The sequence below is a fragment of the Onthophagus taurus genome, chromosome 2 (genome assembly GCF_036711975.1).
Source record: "Onthophagus taurus isolate NC chromosome 2, IU_Otau_3.0, whole genome shotgun sequence".
Taxonomy (NCBI): Eukaryota; Metazoa; Arthropoda; class Insecta; order Coleoptera; family Scarabaeidae; genus Onthophagus; species Onthophagus taurus.
Genome location: NC_091967.1, coordinates 7,490,873 through 7,505,921, shown reverse-complemented (window position 1 = coordinate 7,505,921; position 15,049 = coordinate 7,490,873). Strand labels below are relative to the sequence as shown.

Sequence of the window (15,049 nt, the reverse complement as noted above, 5' to 3'; positions counted from 1 at the left end):
ACAATTCCGGTACCTTTTAGTACCAAGCACCAAACCTTGACATTAGAAAACCTTAACAGCAAATTAATCGATTCTAACAAAACGATGCAGTCTTTTTGATGAAAAAAAGAAGATGGGTCAACGCTGTTTTAAGTGTTGCACAAAACGAAAAAGAAAAATACAAACAGGTGGCTCAATCTTAGACCGTGTAATCAGCCAGGCAAGCAACAAAGATCAATGTTTATTATACAAATTAGCAAATTATAAAAAAGGTGACAATAAAAACTTACAAAAACAATTTCAATAAAATTAATACTTTTTAGGTGGTGAATTAATCGACGCTTACACAATCGGTGGTCAAACAGAAATAGAAAAATTACTCAAAGACCAATTTGGCCAATTCATGTACCAAGAAGGTAAAGGTCAAATAATAAACAGAGCTGAATACCTAAGATGGAAATTTCGCGATCACGAACAAGTTACATTACCAATCGAGGCTTCCTTAAGCCCTCACGATCCTCTGGCGAAATGGGAAGATCACGAAGCTTGCTGGCAAATGCAATTTAGAGGGTCTTTAGGCGAAACCCTCATTCACGTGCTCATCATCTGCGATACAAAAATCCACACCCGTTTAGCTAGAACCTTAATAAAATGCTTTCCTAAACTTGCCTTAGACATCGTCGAAGGCGAAGAATATTTAGGTGCGAGCGCTTTACATTTAGCGATTGCATACAATAACAACGAGTTGGTTCAAGATTTAATTGATGCTGGAGCTAATGTTAATCAACGAGCTGTTGGTAGTTTCTTTTTACCGAGAGATCAACAGAAACCAAAACCAGCAAAACACACCGATTATGAAGGTTTAGCTTATTTAGGCGAATATCCTTTAGCTTGGGCCGCTTGTTGCGCTAATGAAAGCGTTTATAATTTATTACTCGATGTTGGTGCTAATCCTGATTTTCAAGATAATTTTGGAAATATGATATTGCATATGGTTGTTGTTTGCGATAAATTAGTAAGTATTTATTTATTTTTAATTTGAACACTTTGTGTTGAGTTATTTTAAAACATAAGAGGTGGCGCTATATGAATTAAGAAATGATTCAACAATAAAAGATAGGCTTTAATTTGTTTATTAATATTTATTAATTTGTGTTAAAACGATTTTAACGATAATAAAACTAAAAATTTGTAAAATTTATAAATAAAAAATTTTTTAATTATAATTTAATTACAAGGTTGGTAACAAAATGTCATTTTAAACCATTTTAAATTTAACTATTTTTTTAAGGATATGTTTGGATATGCTTTGAGACATCCTAAACTTCCTGCAAGTAACGGAATAAGTAATAAAGCTGGTTTAACTCCTTTAACCCTTGCTTGTAAATTAGGTTTGTTTCATTTTTTTAACAAAGAACACTTTTATATAATTTTTTTTAAGGTCGCGCTGAAGTATTTCGAGAAATGTTAGAGTTATCAGCAAAAGAATTTTGGAGATACAGCAATATTACATGTTCAGCTTATTCATTAAATGCACTAGATACGCTTCTTCCAAATGGAATGACCAGTAAATATCTAATTAATCAACAAAATTTCGAAATTACAACAAACACTTTTTTAGATTGGAATTCAGCTTTGTTTATTATATTGAATGGTACAAAACAAGAACATTTAGATATGTTGGATGGTGGAATTATACAAAGATTATTAGAAGAGAAATGGAAAACTTTTGCTCGTGTAAAAAAGCTACTTATTCATTACGTTTTATTTTCTTAAATTATCTTTTTAGAATCAATTTTTAAAACGACTTTTAATCTTGATGATTCACCTCCTATTTCTTTCTTCTGCGATCTATTTAAGGCCGGACGATCCAGATATAAATTTATTATCGCCTCCAGTAGATCCAACAGATTACGCAAGATATATTTGTGAAACTTGCACAATTTTATGCGTTTTAAGTTATTTGATTTTTCAACAAGGAGATGAAATTCGTAATCAAGGGTTTTTAGCGTTTCTAAAGCAACAGGTGACATATAGTTGTATAAAACATAAAGATATTAATTCTTTTTTTGTAGTCAAATTCACCACCAAAAACAATTTTTTTAATTTCCAATATTTTAATTTTGGCTTGTATACCATGTCGATTAAGTAATGACAGACAATCAGAAGAGGCTATTTTATGTTTTGCTTTACCTGGATCTTGGTTTTTATTAATGTTTTTCGCTGGGTGAATAATTTTCTTTAATTAATAAGTGAATTAAACGTTAAAGAAAATAATATATTATTTTAGTGCTGTACGTTTAACTGGACCATTCGTAACGATGATTTATAGTATGATAACGGGTGATATGTTAACATTTGGGATTATTTATACGATTGTTTTGTTTGGATTTTCGCAATCGTTTTACTTCTTATACAAAGGATTTCCAAACGTCAAAGGAACCTTGTATAACAGTTATATTTCGACGTGGATGGCGTTGTTTCAAATTACCTTAGGAAATTATGATGTATTTAATTAAATCAATTTAATTATTAAAAAAATTAATAATAATAATTTAATTTAGTACCAAGAATTATCATTGACAACGTATCCGGGTTTAAGTAAAGCTGTATTTGGGCTTTTTATGGTTTTTGTACCAATTTTATTATTAAACATGTTAATCGCTATGATGGGAAATACATACGCTCACGTTATCGAGCAAAGTGAAAAGGAATGGATGAAACAAGTAATGCAATTTTTACATAAAATTTATAAATAAAGCAATTGTTTTATAGTGGGCAAAAATTGTGATAACTTTAGAACGGGCAATTCCTCAAAGTGATGCTCAACAATATCTTCAAGAATATAGTATATCTTTGGGGCCAAGCGATGATCCCACTACGGAACAAAGAGGAGTAATGGTAATCAAATCTAAGAGTAAAACTCGCGCAAAACAACGTAAAGGTGCTGTAGCGAACTGGAAAAGAGTTGGGAAAGTTACGATAAATGCCTTAAAAAAAAGAAATATGACCGGAGAAGAAATGCGGGGTCTGATGTGGGGGCGAGAATCATTAAATACACCAATAAAGAAAAAGGGGTAAAAAAATTATTTAAAATTAAGATTATGTGTAATAAATAAATCAATATATGTTATTTATAGAGCTCAAAATGTTAATACAAACCAAACCGATCATCCAGGAGCTTTCAGTGGGGCTTTAACAGCAGCTTTAGATGTTATGGCATTCACCCAAGATTTAAATTTAACCCAATCGCTTAATGAGCAACAACAAAAACCGTTAAATCAACAAATCCCTAAACAAAATCAAGGAGACGTTTGTTTAAATAATCAAATTAATGCAGTTATATCAAGCGGAGTTAAAGAACTTTCAGCAACCTCGATTTTTAATCCGTTCACGCCTTTAATAAATGACGCAACGAATGAAAAAGAAATTGAGACAAATCAAAATGTGGTTAATGTAGAAATTGATCCCTTACGAGAACTTGTTTTATGTTCGAAAAGTAAATGTGAACGGGAAAAATTAGAAGATTTAGCCACAAAAGCTGCGAATATCACCAATGTTGAAGAAATAACATTGAAGAATCCGGTTAGTGTTAAAAATGTGGCTGGGATTTTTGCTGGAACAGAAGCGTTTGTAAAGAAAGTTGAAGCTACGATTAAACAAAAATACTCTACGTTAGAGCCGAGTGATAGTGAAGGATTCGGAGGTAAAAAGAAATAAATTAAAATTGTTTAATTAACCTTTTTATATGTTTTAGAGGTTCCTTTATTGGGTAGGATTTCAAGAACGCGTCGTGCTAAATCAGCAAGCACACGAAACTCTTCCAGTAAATCAAAATCGTCGGATAAACGTCTTTTATTTCACAATTCCGAGTCGAGTTCATCTGAAACGATTACGAATGCAGCGGTAAAAGATGAAGAAGAAAAATCGGAAGATAAATTAGATTACGCTGAAGAACGTATTAAACAAGTTAAAGAATCTTTAAAACAATGCGAATGCGTCGAAAGTTTAAGACCCTATAATATTGATGTTGCTTTAGGAGCCGATAAATTGTAAATAAATCAATAAATAAAAATTAATGATTCTTTTTGCAACTTATTTTATTTATAGAATAGTTGCGCTTGTTGAAGATGTTGGGAATGAAGTAAAACGACCCGGGAAAAGGCACAAAAGAAAAAAGAGACCGAAAACTGCTAGCCATGGAAATAGGTGGATAATTTATTAATAAAATAATTTTAATTTAATCGATTTTATTTTATTAGAGTTGCCCCAACAGTTGATGTAATGCCAAGAAGTTGTGAATCGGCAAATAATAAAGTTTATTCTGACGAACCAGATTCGCCACCGGATCCGTTAGAACCTTGGAGTACGCGAGGAATTGCAAATATGAATAAGATTTTAGCATGGGAGAATGAACACGATAGTATGTAAATTGTAAATATTTCATCTAAAATAAAAATCATTCAAAGATGTCAGGTGATAAAATATATATTTTTTCATTCATCAAGAAAAGAAATAAAAATTAAGAAATGCATTACACAAAACACTACAAAAAAAAATTTAAAATAGCAATACATTTTTTCTTCTAATATTATGATAATAAATACTTTTACATCCACGATAACTAGTCACCATGTAGAAAATAATTATGAGCAATACCTCCAAATCACGATTTTTGAATTAGCTATGATTAAGATACCGTTATCTAAATGTATGATTCAAAATAAAAATAACTTGGCAAAAAGTAAATTGTTATACATATTCTTTACTTCCTTTTGAGCATATTTAAATTTCCGATTGAGTTTTTGTCATACGTTTGGGACCTCTACCAGGGGGGCCTTTTGGTTTAGCAAATTTTGGACGATGAAGATTTTTGGTTGGATGAATTTCCTCATAAATGAATTTTTCGGTTAATTCGGAACCTGAATCAATTTCCAACTAAAAAATATTAATAAGTATCTTAATTATAAGTTAGGTTTAAAATACCTTTTTGGAAATTTCCACTCCCCAACTGCTTATTGTATCTGTAAATGTTGCCTTACAGCTAGAATATAACATTCGTTCTTTAATTGAACAGCTGTATCCAGGCATTGAATAAATAAAAACTAAAAAAAAAAATAATTAATTATCTTATAATTTTCTGTATATCTTCTTCGTACCAATACTTTCCATATAATCGCCTTCATGAGTATGTTTAAATTTAAATAAATGATACCTTGCATTTCCTTCAGGAACTTTCGATGGTAATTTTTCTATATTTAAATTTTCTGCAGTCACTAAATGTATTTTTTCTTCATCTACATCTTAAATAAATTCAACAAAACTTATTAAACAAAAAAATAATGTAATTAAATTTGTGAATTTACCAATTCTAAATTGTAAGTAATCATAGGAACCTTGTGCCATATCTTTAATAGCTTGTTGAGCACTCTCTGCAATAGGAAATTGTACACCCCCTAAAGTTTGATGTTTAGACACAGCGGATATATCTGTATTAATTTCTGTACGCTTAATTTCTTGAAGTTCTTCTTCTCGAGTTGTTAATGGAGCTGGAGCTAAAGTTGAATTTTTATAAGATTTATATCCTTCCAAAGTTATTTCATTCTATAAAAAAATACACATTTTTTTATTTGTTATAACCTAAAACTGAAATATTGAATTTACCATAATAGTACAATGAATTTCTTCTTTGATCTGAGCACTACCAAATTCTTGTTTTAATGTAGCTTTTGTTGAAGCATACAACATTTTTTGCCGTATCGGAGCAGTATCGGGAGACCAACTCAACAAAAGCCATTCATAACCAGACGAGTTTTTCGAATCCAAACGAAATAAAATATAACACGGCTGATTTTCCTCAATTAAAGGTACAATCATTTTTTCGTAATCTTGTTCCCATCCATGTTTAACTTTCTTATCTTCTGATAGTTTCAACACCTCTATAAATAAAAATAACACAAAAAGGATGCTTTAAATCAAAACGTATTGTTTATTACCGTTTTCGATAGAGATCTTTAATACCCGTAATTTGCCGTCTTTGCATTTTGCGAAAATCTTTCTTAGTTGTTCATTAGCTTAAGGAAAGTAATTTATGAAATTATTACGCGATCAAATTATTGGTTTATACGATTTTTACCTTGAATTCCGGTTTGATGGGACATCACGTTGTTTTAATTTTGCGATATTTTAAAACCGTACGAAATTATTTTAGATTTTTATGCACCCACATACGATTTATCAGTACAAGTTTTCCATAAAGTGATTTTTGCGCCGGTTTAGGGTATTTTCATTTTTTGATTAACTTTTTAAAATTTTATTTTTATTCCAAACAATTAATTTTACTCGCCTAATACCTGCTACATAAATAATTAAACGTAATTATTAATATAAAACTAAAACAACTCAATTTTTTTAAACAATAAACTCTAAATTTAATGATTTTTTACCATTTTAGGGATTTTGGAATTGTCTGTTTTATAATGATGATAATTACTATTTCCTCACATCTAAAAGATTAATAAATTATACTTTATTGCGATAACTTAATGAAAACAACCCGCCCTTCATTCAAATTATTTAAATTAAAATTAAAATATATGACTTTTCGATAACATCTGGTTCCATGATGTCTAAGTTTGTGACTAACTTCATTCTATTAAGTAAACAGAAAATACAAATATTACAACAAATTTTTTAAATAAATATCTTATTAAATCAATATTATATGATATAGTTTATGAAAAAGGATGGGTAAATTATTGAAAACTGCGATATTTACCATATAAATTTGATTGTATAACATAAAGAATTTTTTAGGTTATAACAACTATGTTGTCTTAAGAACCAGGTAAAAAGACGATGGAAGAGTCTAAATCAATGACTTTCGTGTGCCAAGAAATGGCCTCGAGCATGTTTCAAAAGCTCTTTGAACAGAAAAAGTCGAATCGCTTCTGTGATTTAACATTATATGTGAATAATAGAATTATTAAGGCGCATAGGAGCGTTTTGGCCTGCGGAAGTCCTTATTTCGATTCGATACTAAAACATCACAAAATCGTTCGTGAAGAGTTAACAGTAAATTGTTTGGATGTTGATATTTTAGATACAATCATTAATTTCATGTATACAGGACAAATATCAATTGAATATTCAAATGTAGAGGAATTATTAAAATTAGCCGATTATTTTATTATGACAAAAGTCATTGAGTACTGTATAGAATTTTTGGGTACAAAATTAAGTTTATATAATTGTTTATTCACTTATAATTTAACTCAAAGCTTTAAATTAAAACAATTAGGTCATTTAGTTGAAAATTGGATTATCACTCATATTAACGAGGTTTGTGATGGTGGAGAAATACTTAATTTAAATTGTTATGAACTACAAGATTTTTTAAGAAATAAGGTTTGAAATTTCTGTTTATAATTGTTTTTGAAACTTTAATACATTTTTTTTAGGTTTTTGTGATTCCCGTTTATAAAGCATTAAGAATAATATCCGATTGGGTATTAAAAAATCAAGATGTTAGAGAAAAAGACTTTTTAAAATTATTATATTGTATTCAATGGAATATTGCTGATCAAAACGATATTTTTAAGCATGTTGAAACTTGCCCTTTGTACGGTAAAAGCGAACTGTGCTTTTTCTTTTTCTTAACAGCCTTAGCTCAAAATAATATCTTAACACCAAATTTTAAGAATAGATATGATGTTTTAAGCGTTAAATATGAACATGTAAGCCATTAAACCACATAAATACAATAAAATGTAATAACTTTTTTTAGGCGTTAAAAATTGATGATAGAAATGATAATTATAAACAAGAATGTCGAATTAGCGTAATGGAAAAAGATTCTAGTGTATGTAGTTCCTCCATTGTTAAAGCTAAGCAAAAAAATCGGAAACAACAATTACTTAAAAGGCTTATGTTTGGATTAAAACCAAGTTTACGGATGGCTGCTTTAAAATTATTTACAAACAAAAAGAAAAGTATAACAGAAAATATCATCGAAAATGGGAAAGGTTAAATTTAATTCTTCTTTGAGGTTATGTTTAATAAATATTTTTAGAATCCGAATCGGATGAAAAAGTTGGGGTAAAATGTCCGGTTTGTTTCACAAACATAAACGACAGTTTACTATTGGAACAACACTTGGCTTTAAGTCATGCTAAAGATGTAACATACAAATGTGGAATTTGTAATTTTGTCTGTCAATATCACGGAGATTATCTTAATCATATGAAAACACATTTTTCCGGACCACCATTCAAATGCGATTATTGTAAGGTTAATGATCTTTAAACAATTGATGTTAAAGAATTTTTATTGCTAGGTGACTTCAGTAACGATCAAATAGCGAAATTAATTTCACATCGAGCGAAACACCTCCAAGAATCGTTCTATCAATGTACATTTTGTTCATTCAAGTGCCGTCAAAAACAGAACTTCGTCGCCCATCTAAAAATACATACCCCCGAGAAAACACACAAATGTGATACATGTTCAAAATCTTTCAAGTACAAACACAACTTGGAAAATCATGTTCAAACACATAATAATATGGAAAAATCTTTGAGTTGCGATTCTTGTGGGTTTCATACGAAGTATATGAGTCATATGATTGCTCATAAAAGAATACATGCTGGTAAATATTTATTTATTATTAACCTCAATTAAGGTTATGTCTAGGACTGTAGAATCTAAAAGGACTACTATGTGTCGCTTATACGAGGAATTTCACCTAAAATGTAATATACAAACATATATTTCCATAGAAACCAGGATGTACCTACTTACTAGGTCTAGTGTTAGTTCTAGTTTTACACTAGGACTATCACTAGAAGTGACCTACTATCCACTAAGACTTAGAATCATTTGGATTTAGCCGTCTTGAGAGACGTGCGGCTAAATCCGAATGTTTCTAGATCTGGGTCTAGTGTTAGTTCTAGTTTTAATTGTTATTCAGCGTTAAATTGTAGTATATTTTTATTGAATGAAAGGTAGAACACTAAACCTAGAACTAGAAACAAAGGTTAAGGTTTAAAGGTGTTTCACTTAAAACTCCCAGGCCAAGTATCTCTGGCATGAGTTGTAATATTATAGTTTTGTAAGAAGTTGTTGCTAGAGTTCGTAAATGTCTTCAGTTCTTAACTATAAGCCATCTTAAGAGACGCCAAGAAACCCCAATGTTTTTAGTTTTAGGTCTAGTATCAGTTCTAGTGCTAGTGTAAGCTCTAGTTTCAGTGTTATTCTCTGGATGTAGCAGTCCTCTTAGGTTAAATTAATGATATGCAATTATTAATTACAATTATTAATATTTATTTTAGGTGATATTTATAGATGTTCATATCCACATTGTAAATATTCAACATCTAAAAAGAATCAATTAGCAACGCATGCGAAAACTCATAACGGAGTTCGTCCCCATTCTTGTACAATTTGCGGTCGTGGTTTTATGGAAAAATCTCATTTGGTACGTCACGAAAGGATTCATTTAGAAGAAAAACCGTTTAAATGTTCGAGTTGTGATTATGCGAGTTCCCGACGTGACAAACTAAAAGAACATTTTACGCGACATCATGGCGAAAACGCCTCGGCTAAAGTACCTTATAAAGCGAGACCAATGAGAAATAATCCACGGCCCAAATCTCAACCGCCTCAAGAAAACGCAACGGCAAATGGGAATGTGAGTTTTCCAACGGCGAATAATAATTCTTCGTCGACGGTGACGCAACCTATCGGGACGGAAATACAAGATTTAATAATGCATCATCAAAATCATCCGATTTCTTCGACAACTGGAAATATTCCTGCGATAAATCCGAATTATCATCACTTTGGTGATCCAGCTGATTTTCATCATCATTCGCACGCGCACAATATTCAACATCAAATTTTGGCTTCTGGACATAACCAACGGATTTCACAACATTCGAATAATGTTGTTAATCATCACATGCTCGGAAGGGGAAATCATTCGACTGCTACTTCTACAGCAGCTGCTGTCGCTGCTGCTATGATGTTAGATCCAAGATTTCATCATAATTCTACAGTAACAACATAATATATTACACAAATTACTTTTTTAATTAATTTATTATTGCGTTTAGGTACCTTATCACCCAACAACGACACCAGTTTCAATGGCTATGGCAGCAGTTCAAAGTTCACAGCAAATTCAAGGTTCTAGTCAACACGGCGAATATCCACCGTCGTTACAAAATTGTATGACGCTTTTTTAATTAAGTTCGAAAAGATTTTTAACAAAGAATTGTTTTCTATTTGATTTTTATTTAATCTAGTCAATTTTATGGTAAAAATTATATCTTACAAAGAATTTATGATTAAGATAGGGAGTTTTTGCATTTTATGCTAACACAACTTGTATTAATATATAAGAACGTTTGATAAAAACATTAAAATAATAAAAATTAAATTGAATTAAATATGGGGTTGTAGTGTAACTTTGTATAAATAGCGCACAGCGAGAGGAAATGTAAAGTTTTTTTTTGTTAAATTTTGTTTAAATTTATTGTTAAAAGTTATTTCTAATATTTTATTTTTTTAATTACATTTATATTATTACAGTTTCAAATAGTTTTAAATTCTAAAGATTATTTTTGTTAAGAAAGATGGAAATGATAGCTTAAATCTCCAATGAGATTAGTCCAGCTTTCGATTTTATCTTTCTTTTTAAATTAATTTTTTTTGTGATAAATAAAAAACTATTTTAGAAAACTTTATGCTTGTAAAGCTGGTCTTTCGCATTTTCCTTGAAGATTTTCATTAGTTTCTGCATATCCAGTACCACCCTATATAAAATAAGAATTAAAAAAAAATTAGCCTCAAAGAAAAACTTACTCTTTGAAAGATGATAATATCTTTTTCATTTAATTTTTGGTTTGTTAAAGGATGAATCCAGTCCTTTTTAATAATTTTTTCAACACATTCTAGTGTAACAACATCACCGCTGAAAAAAAAGTAATGTATAATCAGAAATTACATTGCAAGAAATGTTTACGTTGGTTTTAAAACTGCACATGGTACAGAATTGCTTAAAATGTCGTGAGTAACAGCACACATATAACGATTTTGTTTAATTATTAATGATTTTTTATCGCTGGGATCTTTAACTGATGTAAATTTGACGTCTATTAAATCCTTTGACTTCAATGGTTTTCCAGATATTGGACAAAGCACAATGTTTTTCTAAAAATTAAAAAAGAATTAAAAAGGAATCAAGATAAATATGAATTAATATTACAGGTTTTTCTAATTTGCTTTTTTTAGCCGATGGTGTTTCTGATGGAACCCAAAAACTTGGTAAAACTTTATCACGACCATCAGTCATATTTGAGATGGACGTTGATGGTGCTTCATCTGGTTTAAATGGATCAATGGGTTTACTAACTATATTATTTTCCGTTTTTAAAAATTTATTAATTTTATTAGTTGTTTCGGCTAAATTCAACTCTGCATTTTCTTCTTCTTCTTTTTTACTCAATCTTTCATACTCCTTAACTTTACGGCAATAATCAACTTTTTTTGTTACCATGTACTGCAAAATTACTTCCTTATCAAATAATATTCCATCTTTCCTACACAAAAATAATTTTAAATTATAAACTTACAACTTCTTTATTTTATTTATATTTACGTTATAACTGGATTTCGGCAAGGTTGTAGAGACAACGAACAACAATCGAAATCTTTTACGGAGTCTTTACCTAACCTTTGCTTATTTGTTCCATAACCAGAAGCAGCAGCGTCTTTTTTCTTTTCGTGATATGTGTAAACAGCACCCGCAGTACAATTTCTTGCATGTCTCGTCATCTTTAACTATTTTATAAGATATTTAATTATATTAACAGTCAAATAAATATTAATGACGTTTTTATTCTAACCTCAAAGATAGAAATGTCAACAAAAAATGTAGCGCTATCTAGTGACAAAAGAAAATAATTAATTTTTAATACAGTGAAATATAACCAAATAATAATTACATAGTAATAAAAAATTAACATTACACTTTTCTTTTTATATTTATTAAATGAAATGTACGAAATGTTTAAATTTTAAAAAAGATACAAGTTGCTTATTGCAAAAAAAAATTGTGTACAACATATCTGTCAACCAAAACATTATTTAATTTGAAATTTGATTTTTGACAATCTCAAGGTTTTAATAAAATTTTAGTAAATTGAAATAAATTCTAATATACATATACATTAATACAACATGTCTCCTTCTCCACAACAAGATAATTCAGAAAATTGCGGAGGCGTTTATGGTCCAGTAATGTGTCCCGTTTTATATCAAGGATGGTGTTTCCGAGAAGTAACTCTCTACATTGCACAACCCGCAAAGCCTTTAAATCCCTGCGAATGGATTCCTAGTAAAACGTGTCCACCTGGACAATAACATCTCTTATAAATATTATTATTTTTTATAATTGTATGCTAAATCTGTTTATTAAATAATAATACGATGATATACTGCTTTTTTTTCTTTTTATTTTTCGATGCTTTATATAATTTTAAATATATTATATTAAATAATTTTAAGTTTAAGGAAACTAGTTAACGTGAAAATATTTATATAAACAATTGATCATTACAATTTTAAAATTTTTGACAATTACTCAAAATTTCAGCAAATTTATATAAAACATGCCTTCTAATACACCACCAAATAGTTCTCAATGTAAAACATACACTGGTCCTTTCTTGTGTCCTTTTCTATATCAAGGATGGTGTTTCAAATTTTTTCGGGAGATAGCACTTCTCTCCTCACAACCTACACCGGCTGCTGAAATGTATGATTCATCCTCAAGTGACACTAGTCTGGATGAATCTGAATAGTCACCTTGTTATTACTTTAAGTAATTGTACCAGAAATTGTATGTTAATATTATTTATTAATTAATAAAATTACATGCTGTATTTAAAATAGTTTCACCTTTCTCGAATTTATCACCTCCAGGTAGAAAAGGAGGGGTAAATTCTCGATATGCTAAACAAACTCTTGTTGATTTTATATCTTCACGTAATATCCTATGTTCCCATTCATATCGAGCACTGCCAAACATCACCAATAAAGATCTCCTTGGCATGGGAACACGAATAACTGGATAAGAGTCGAATTTTTGTTGTTGTATTATTTTAAAAGAATCATAATTTTTGTTATAATCCCCATTTTCTAATAAAACGGAAGGATAAGTTGAAACATCTTCCAAATTATACCTTTGAAGTTTTGAATTAAACGTCATCGTTAATACGGAGTCAGCAGCCAAATTAACACTAACAATTCGTTCACCCCAAACCCAGCAATCATCAATATGGGGGTCAATAGAAGCGCCTCGTTGTGGATTGTACTCCAACGAACATTGTTCGATCGTTTTAAAATTATTTAAAATCTTAATTTGTTTAAATTTTTCTTGGACAAATTCGCTGAACTTTGGAAAACCTTTAAAGTCGCCCAATTGAATCTTTTTCTTTTTGAAATTACATTTAGGGCCGTAGTTTTGTTTTCTTCTACCACTTTGTGAATGAACCCATGGAATATTATCTATACCATTTAATAAAGCTTCTTCTTCGCTTTGAGACAGAAAATCTAATTTAATATAAATCCCCGGAAACTCGTAAGACTTCTTTCCTCCATGGTTTGGGTGTTCTTCATAATCAAAACATTCCCAACCTTCAAATGATTTATTGCAAAACGGGCAATAAACGTAACTCCCATTTTCTAGGTTTAAATCAGTGTCTTTTTGTATTTTATATTCAGTTTCGCATAAAAGACAGGTTCTTATCCCTTTGCAACCGCACGATCGACACGTTTCCATTTTTTTATTTGAGGTTATGTTAAGTTTTATGAAAGTTGTTTTCGTAAATATGTTTTTTAAGATTATCTTAGCGGTTTTAAAACATAAAAATAAATCAATACTATTTAATTTCCAACATAAAGATTAATAATCCTATTTCTGCGAGATTAAATAAAGAAGAAATTCTTCAATTACATTTTAAGGTTAGGATTAATGTCAAAGAAAAAACCATTTAAATTAATAACTTAGTGTTTTATTATTATTCATTGTTAAAGCACAAGGGGTGAATTAATCCTCATAAACCCAAGTTGTAGTAGCAGGTGTCCAGCCAATAACTTCTTTTTCAGTGAACCATAACCCAATTTCTTTTTGGGCAGATTCAACGGAATCAGAACCGTGGATGATGTTTCTGCCTACTTGGATGCAAAGATCACCCCTGATAGTACCTGGAGCACTATCGGCTGGGTTGGTAGCACCTAACATAACTCTACCAGTTTTAACGGCATTTAAACCTTCCCAAACCATCGGAACAACCGGTCCACTGCTCATGTATTTTACTAAGCCAGGGAAAAACGGCCTAGATGCTAAATCGGCGTAGTGCTTCTTGAGAAGTTCTTCGGAAGGCTATTTAAAAACAATATTTTCATTGCGATTAAAAAAAATTAGGAAATTAATTAAGAAAGAAGTTAAAACATACCCACGTGAATTTAAGTGCAACCAATTTAAATCCCTTTTCTTCGAAGCGTTTGATGATTTTACCTACAAGGCCCCTTTGAACACCGTCTGGTTTTACCATAATAAAAGTTCTTTCGCGTGCTTCCGCCATTGCTTTTGAAAATAAAGAGAAAATGGCCAATAAGGTACAGATCATACAACCGTTGACGGACAAATGAACGAGACGATGTGGTTAGGTGGCCCGCGAAGCGAAGCTCTACCTACGTAATTCCAGTTTTATATTTAAAAATAGCACTTCAATTACGAAGTTTCTATCTTTCTCTTACTTTAACGGCGAAATAGGCTCAAGATTATTTGGAGGACACGAAAGGTTTCGTTATCGACAAAATTTAATCGAATTTATTTAGGTTTGTATCCCTGCTTTTTCAGTGGGGGTAATCGGATAAAGGTTTGAATTATTTATGTATAGATAAAGATAACTATGTAGGAATATTGTGTATAATTCTTTTAAAATAGCTTATTAATATTGAATTTATTATAAAAAATATTATTTTTAAACTAAAGATGGCTAAA

At 30.3% G+C, this 15,049-nt stretch overlaps 6 protein-coding genes across 6 annotated transcripts; 2 read left to right on the top strand and 4 right to left on the bottom strand.

Annotated features, from left to right (window-relative positions):
• The first annotated feature begins 31 nt into the window (after nt 1–31).
• On the top strand, nt 32–4,728 carry LOC111427586 (transient receptor potential cation channel subfamily V iav). The gene is made up of 14 exons (XM_071194036.1): nt 32–251; nt 303–994; nt 1,271–1,370; nt 1,421–1,546; nt 1,601–1,716; nt 1,769–2,005; nt 2,055–2,206; nt 2,270–2,486; nt 2,544–2,705; nt 2,755–3,056; nt 3,120–3,685; nt 3,737–4,031; nt 4,090–4,188; nt 4,242–4,728. The coding sequence occupies exons 1-14, from the start codon at nt 113–115 to the stop codon at nt 4,408–4,410; spliced, it is 3,372 nt and encodes a 1,123-aa protein (XP_071050137.1). The 5' UTR covers nt 32–112; the 3' UTR covers nt 4,411–4,728.
• On the bottom strand, nt 4,452–6,540 carry LOC111427208 (twinfilin actin binding protein). Its single transcript, XM_071194033.1, has 8 exons — nt 6,426–6,540; nt 6,116–6,335; nt 5,976–6,053; nt 5,644–5,918; nt 5,346–5,583; nt 5,139–5,282; nt 4,966–5,084; nt 4,452–4,917 (listed from the first exon to the last, which is right to left on the bottom strand). The coding sequence occupies exons 2-8, from the start codon at nt 6,138–6,140 to the stop codon at nt 4,765–4,767; spliced, it is 1,032 nt and encodes a 343-aa protein (XP_071050134.1). The 5' UTR covers nt 6,141–6,335; nt 6,426–6,540; the 3' UTR covers nt 4,452–4,764.
• Nucleotides 6,541–6,594: 54 nt separating this feature from the next.
• On the top strand, nt 6,595–10,722 carry LOC111427207 (zinc finger protein 271-like). Its single transcript, XM_023062220.2, has 8 exons — nt 6,595–6,729; nt 6,796–7,386; nt 7,440–7,715; nt 7,766–8,003; nt 8,051–8,263; nt 8,315–8,626; nt 9,309–10,033; nt 10,092–10,722. The coding sequence occupies exons 2-8, from the start codon at nt 6,838–6,840 to the stop codon at nt 10,221–10,223; spliced, it is 2,445 nt and encodes an 814-aa protein (XP_022917988.1). The 5' UTR covers nt 6,595–6,729; nt 6,796–6,837; the 3' UTR covers nt 10,224–10,722.
• Nucleotides 10,510–11,902, bottom strand: LOC111427209 (nitric oxide synthase-interacting protein homolog). Its single transcript, XM_023062222.2, has 5 exons — nt 11,639–11,902; nt 11,246–11,579; nt 11,003–11,190; nt 10,843–10,951; nt 10,510–10,793 (listed from the first exon to the last, which is right to left on the bottom strand). Exons 1-5 carry the CDS (start codon nt 11,812–11,814, stop codon nt 10,722–10,724), a joined length of 879 nt encoding a protein of 292 aa, XP_022917990.1. The 5' UTR covers nt 11,815–11,902; the 3' UTR covers nt 10,510–10,721.
• A 572-nt stretch (nt 11,903–12,474) lies between these two features.
• On the bottom strand, nt 12,475–13,909 carry LOC111427369 (alpha-ketoglutarate-dependent dioxygenase alkB homolog 4). The gene has a single exon (XM_071194034.1). The coding sequence runs from the start codon at nt 13,820–13,822 to the stop codon at nt 12,899–12,901; it is 924 nt and encodes a 307-aa protein (XP_071050135.1). The 5' UTR covers nt 13,823–13,909; the 3' UTR covers nt 12,475–12,898.
• Nucleotides 13,910–14,032: 123 nt separating this feature from the next.
• Nucleotides 14,033–14,888, bottom strand: LOC111427370 (nucleoside diphosphate kinase). Its single transcript, XM_023062483.2, has 2 exons — nt 14,499–14,888; nt 14,033–14,425 (listed from the first exon to the last, which is right to left on the bottom strand). The coding sequence occupies exons 1-2, from the start codon at nt 14,670–14,672 to the stop codon at nt 14,090–14,092; spliced, it is 510 nt and encodes a 169-aa protein (XP_022918251.1). The 5' UTR covers nt 14,673–14,888; the 3' UTR covers nt 14,033–14,089.
• Between the last annotated feature and the right edge of the window lie 161 nt (nt 14,889–15,049).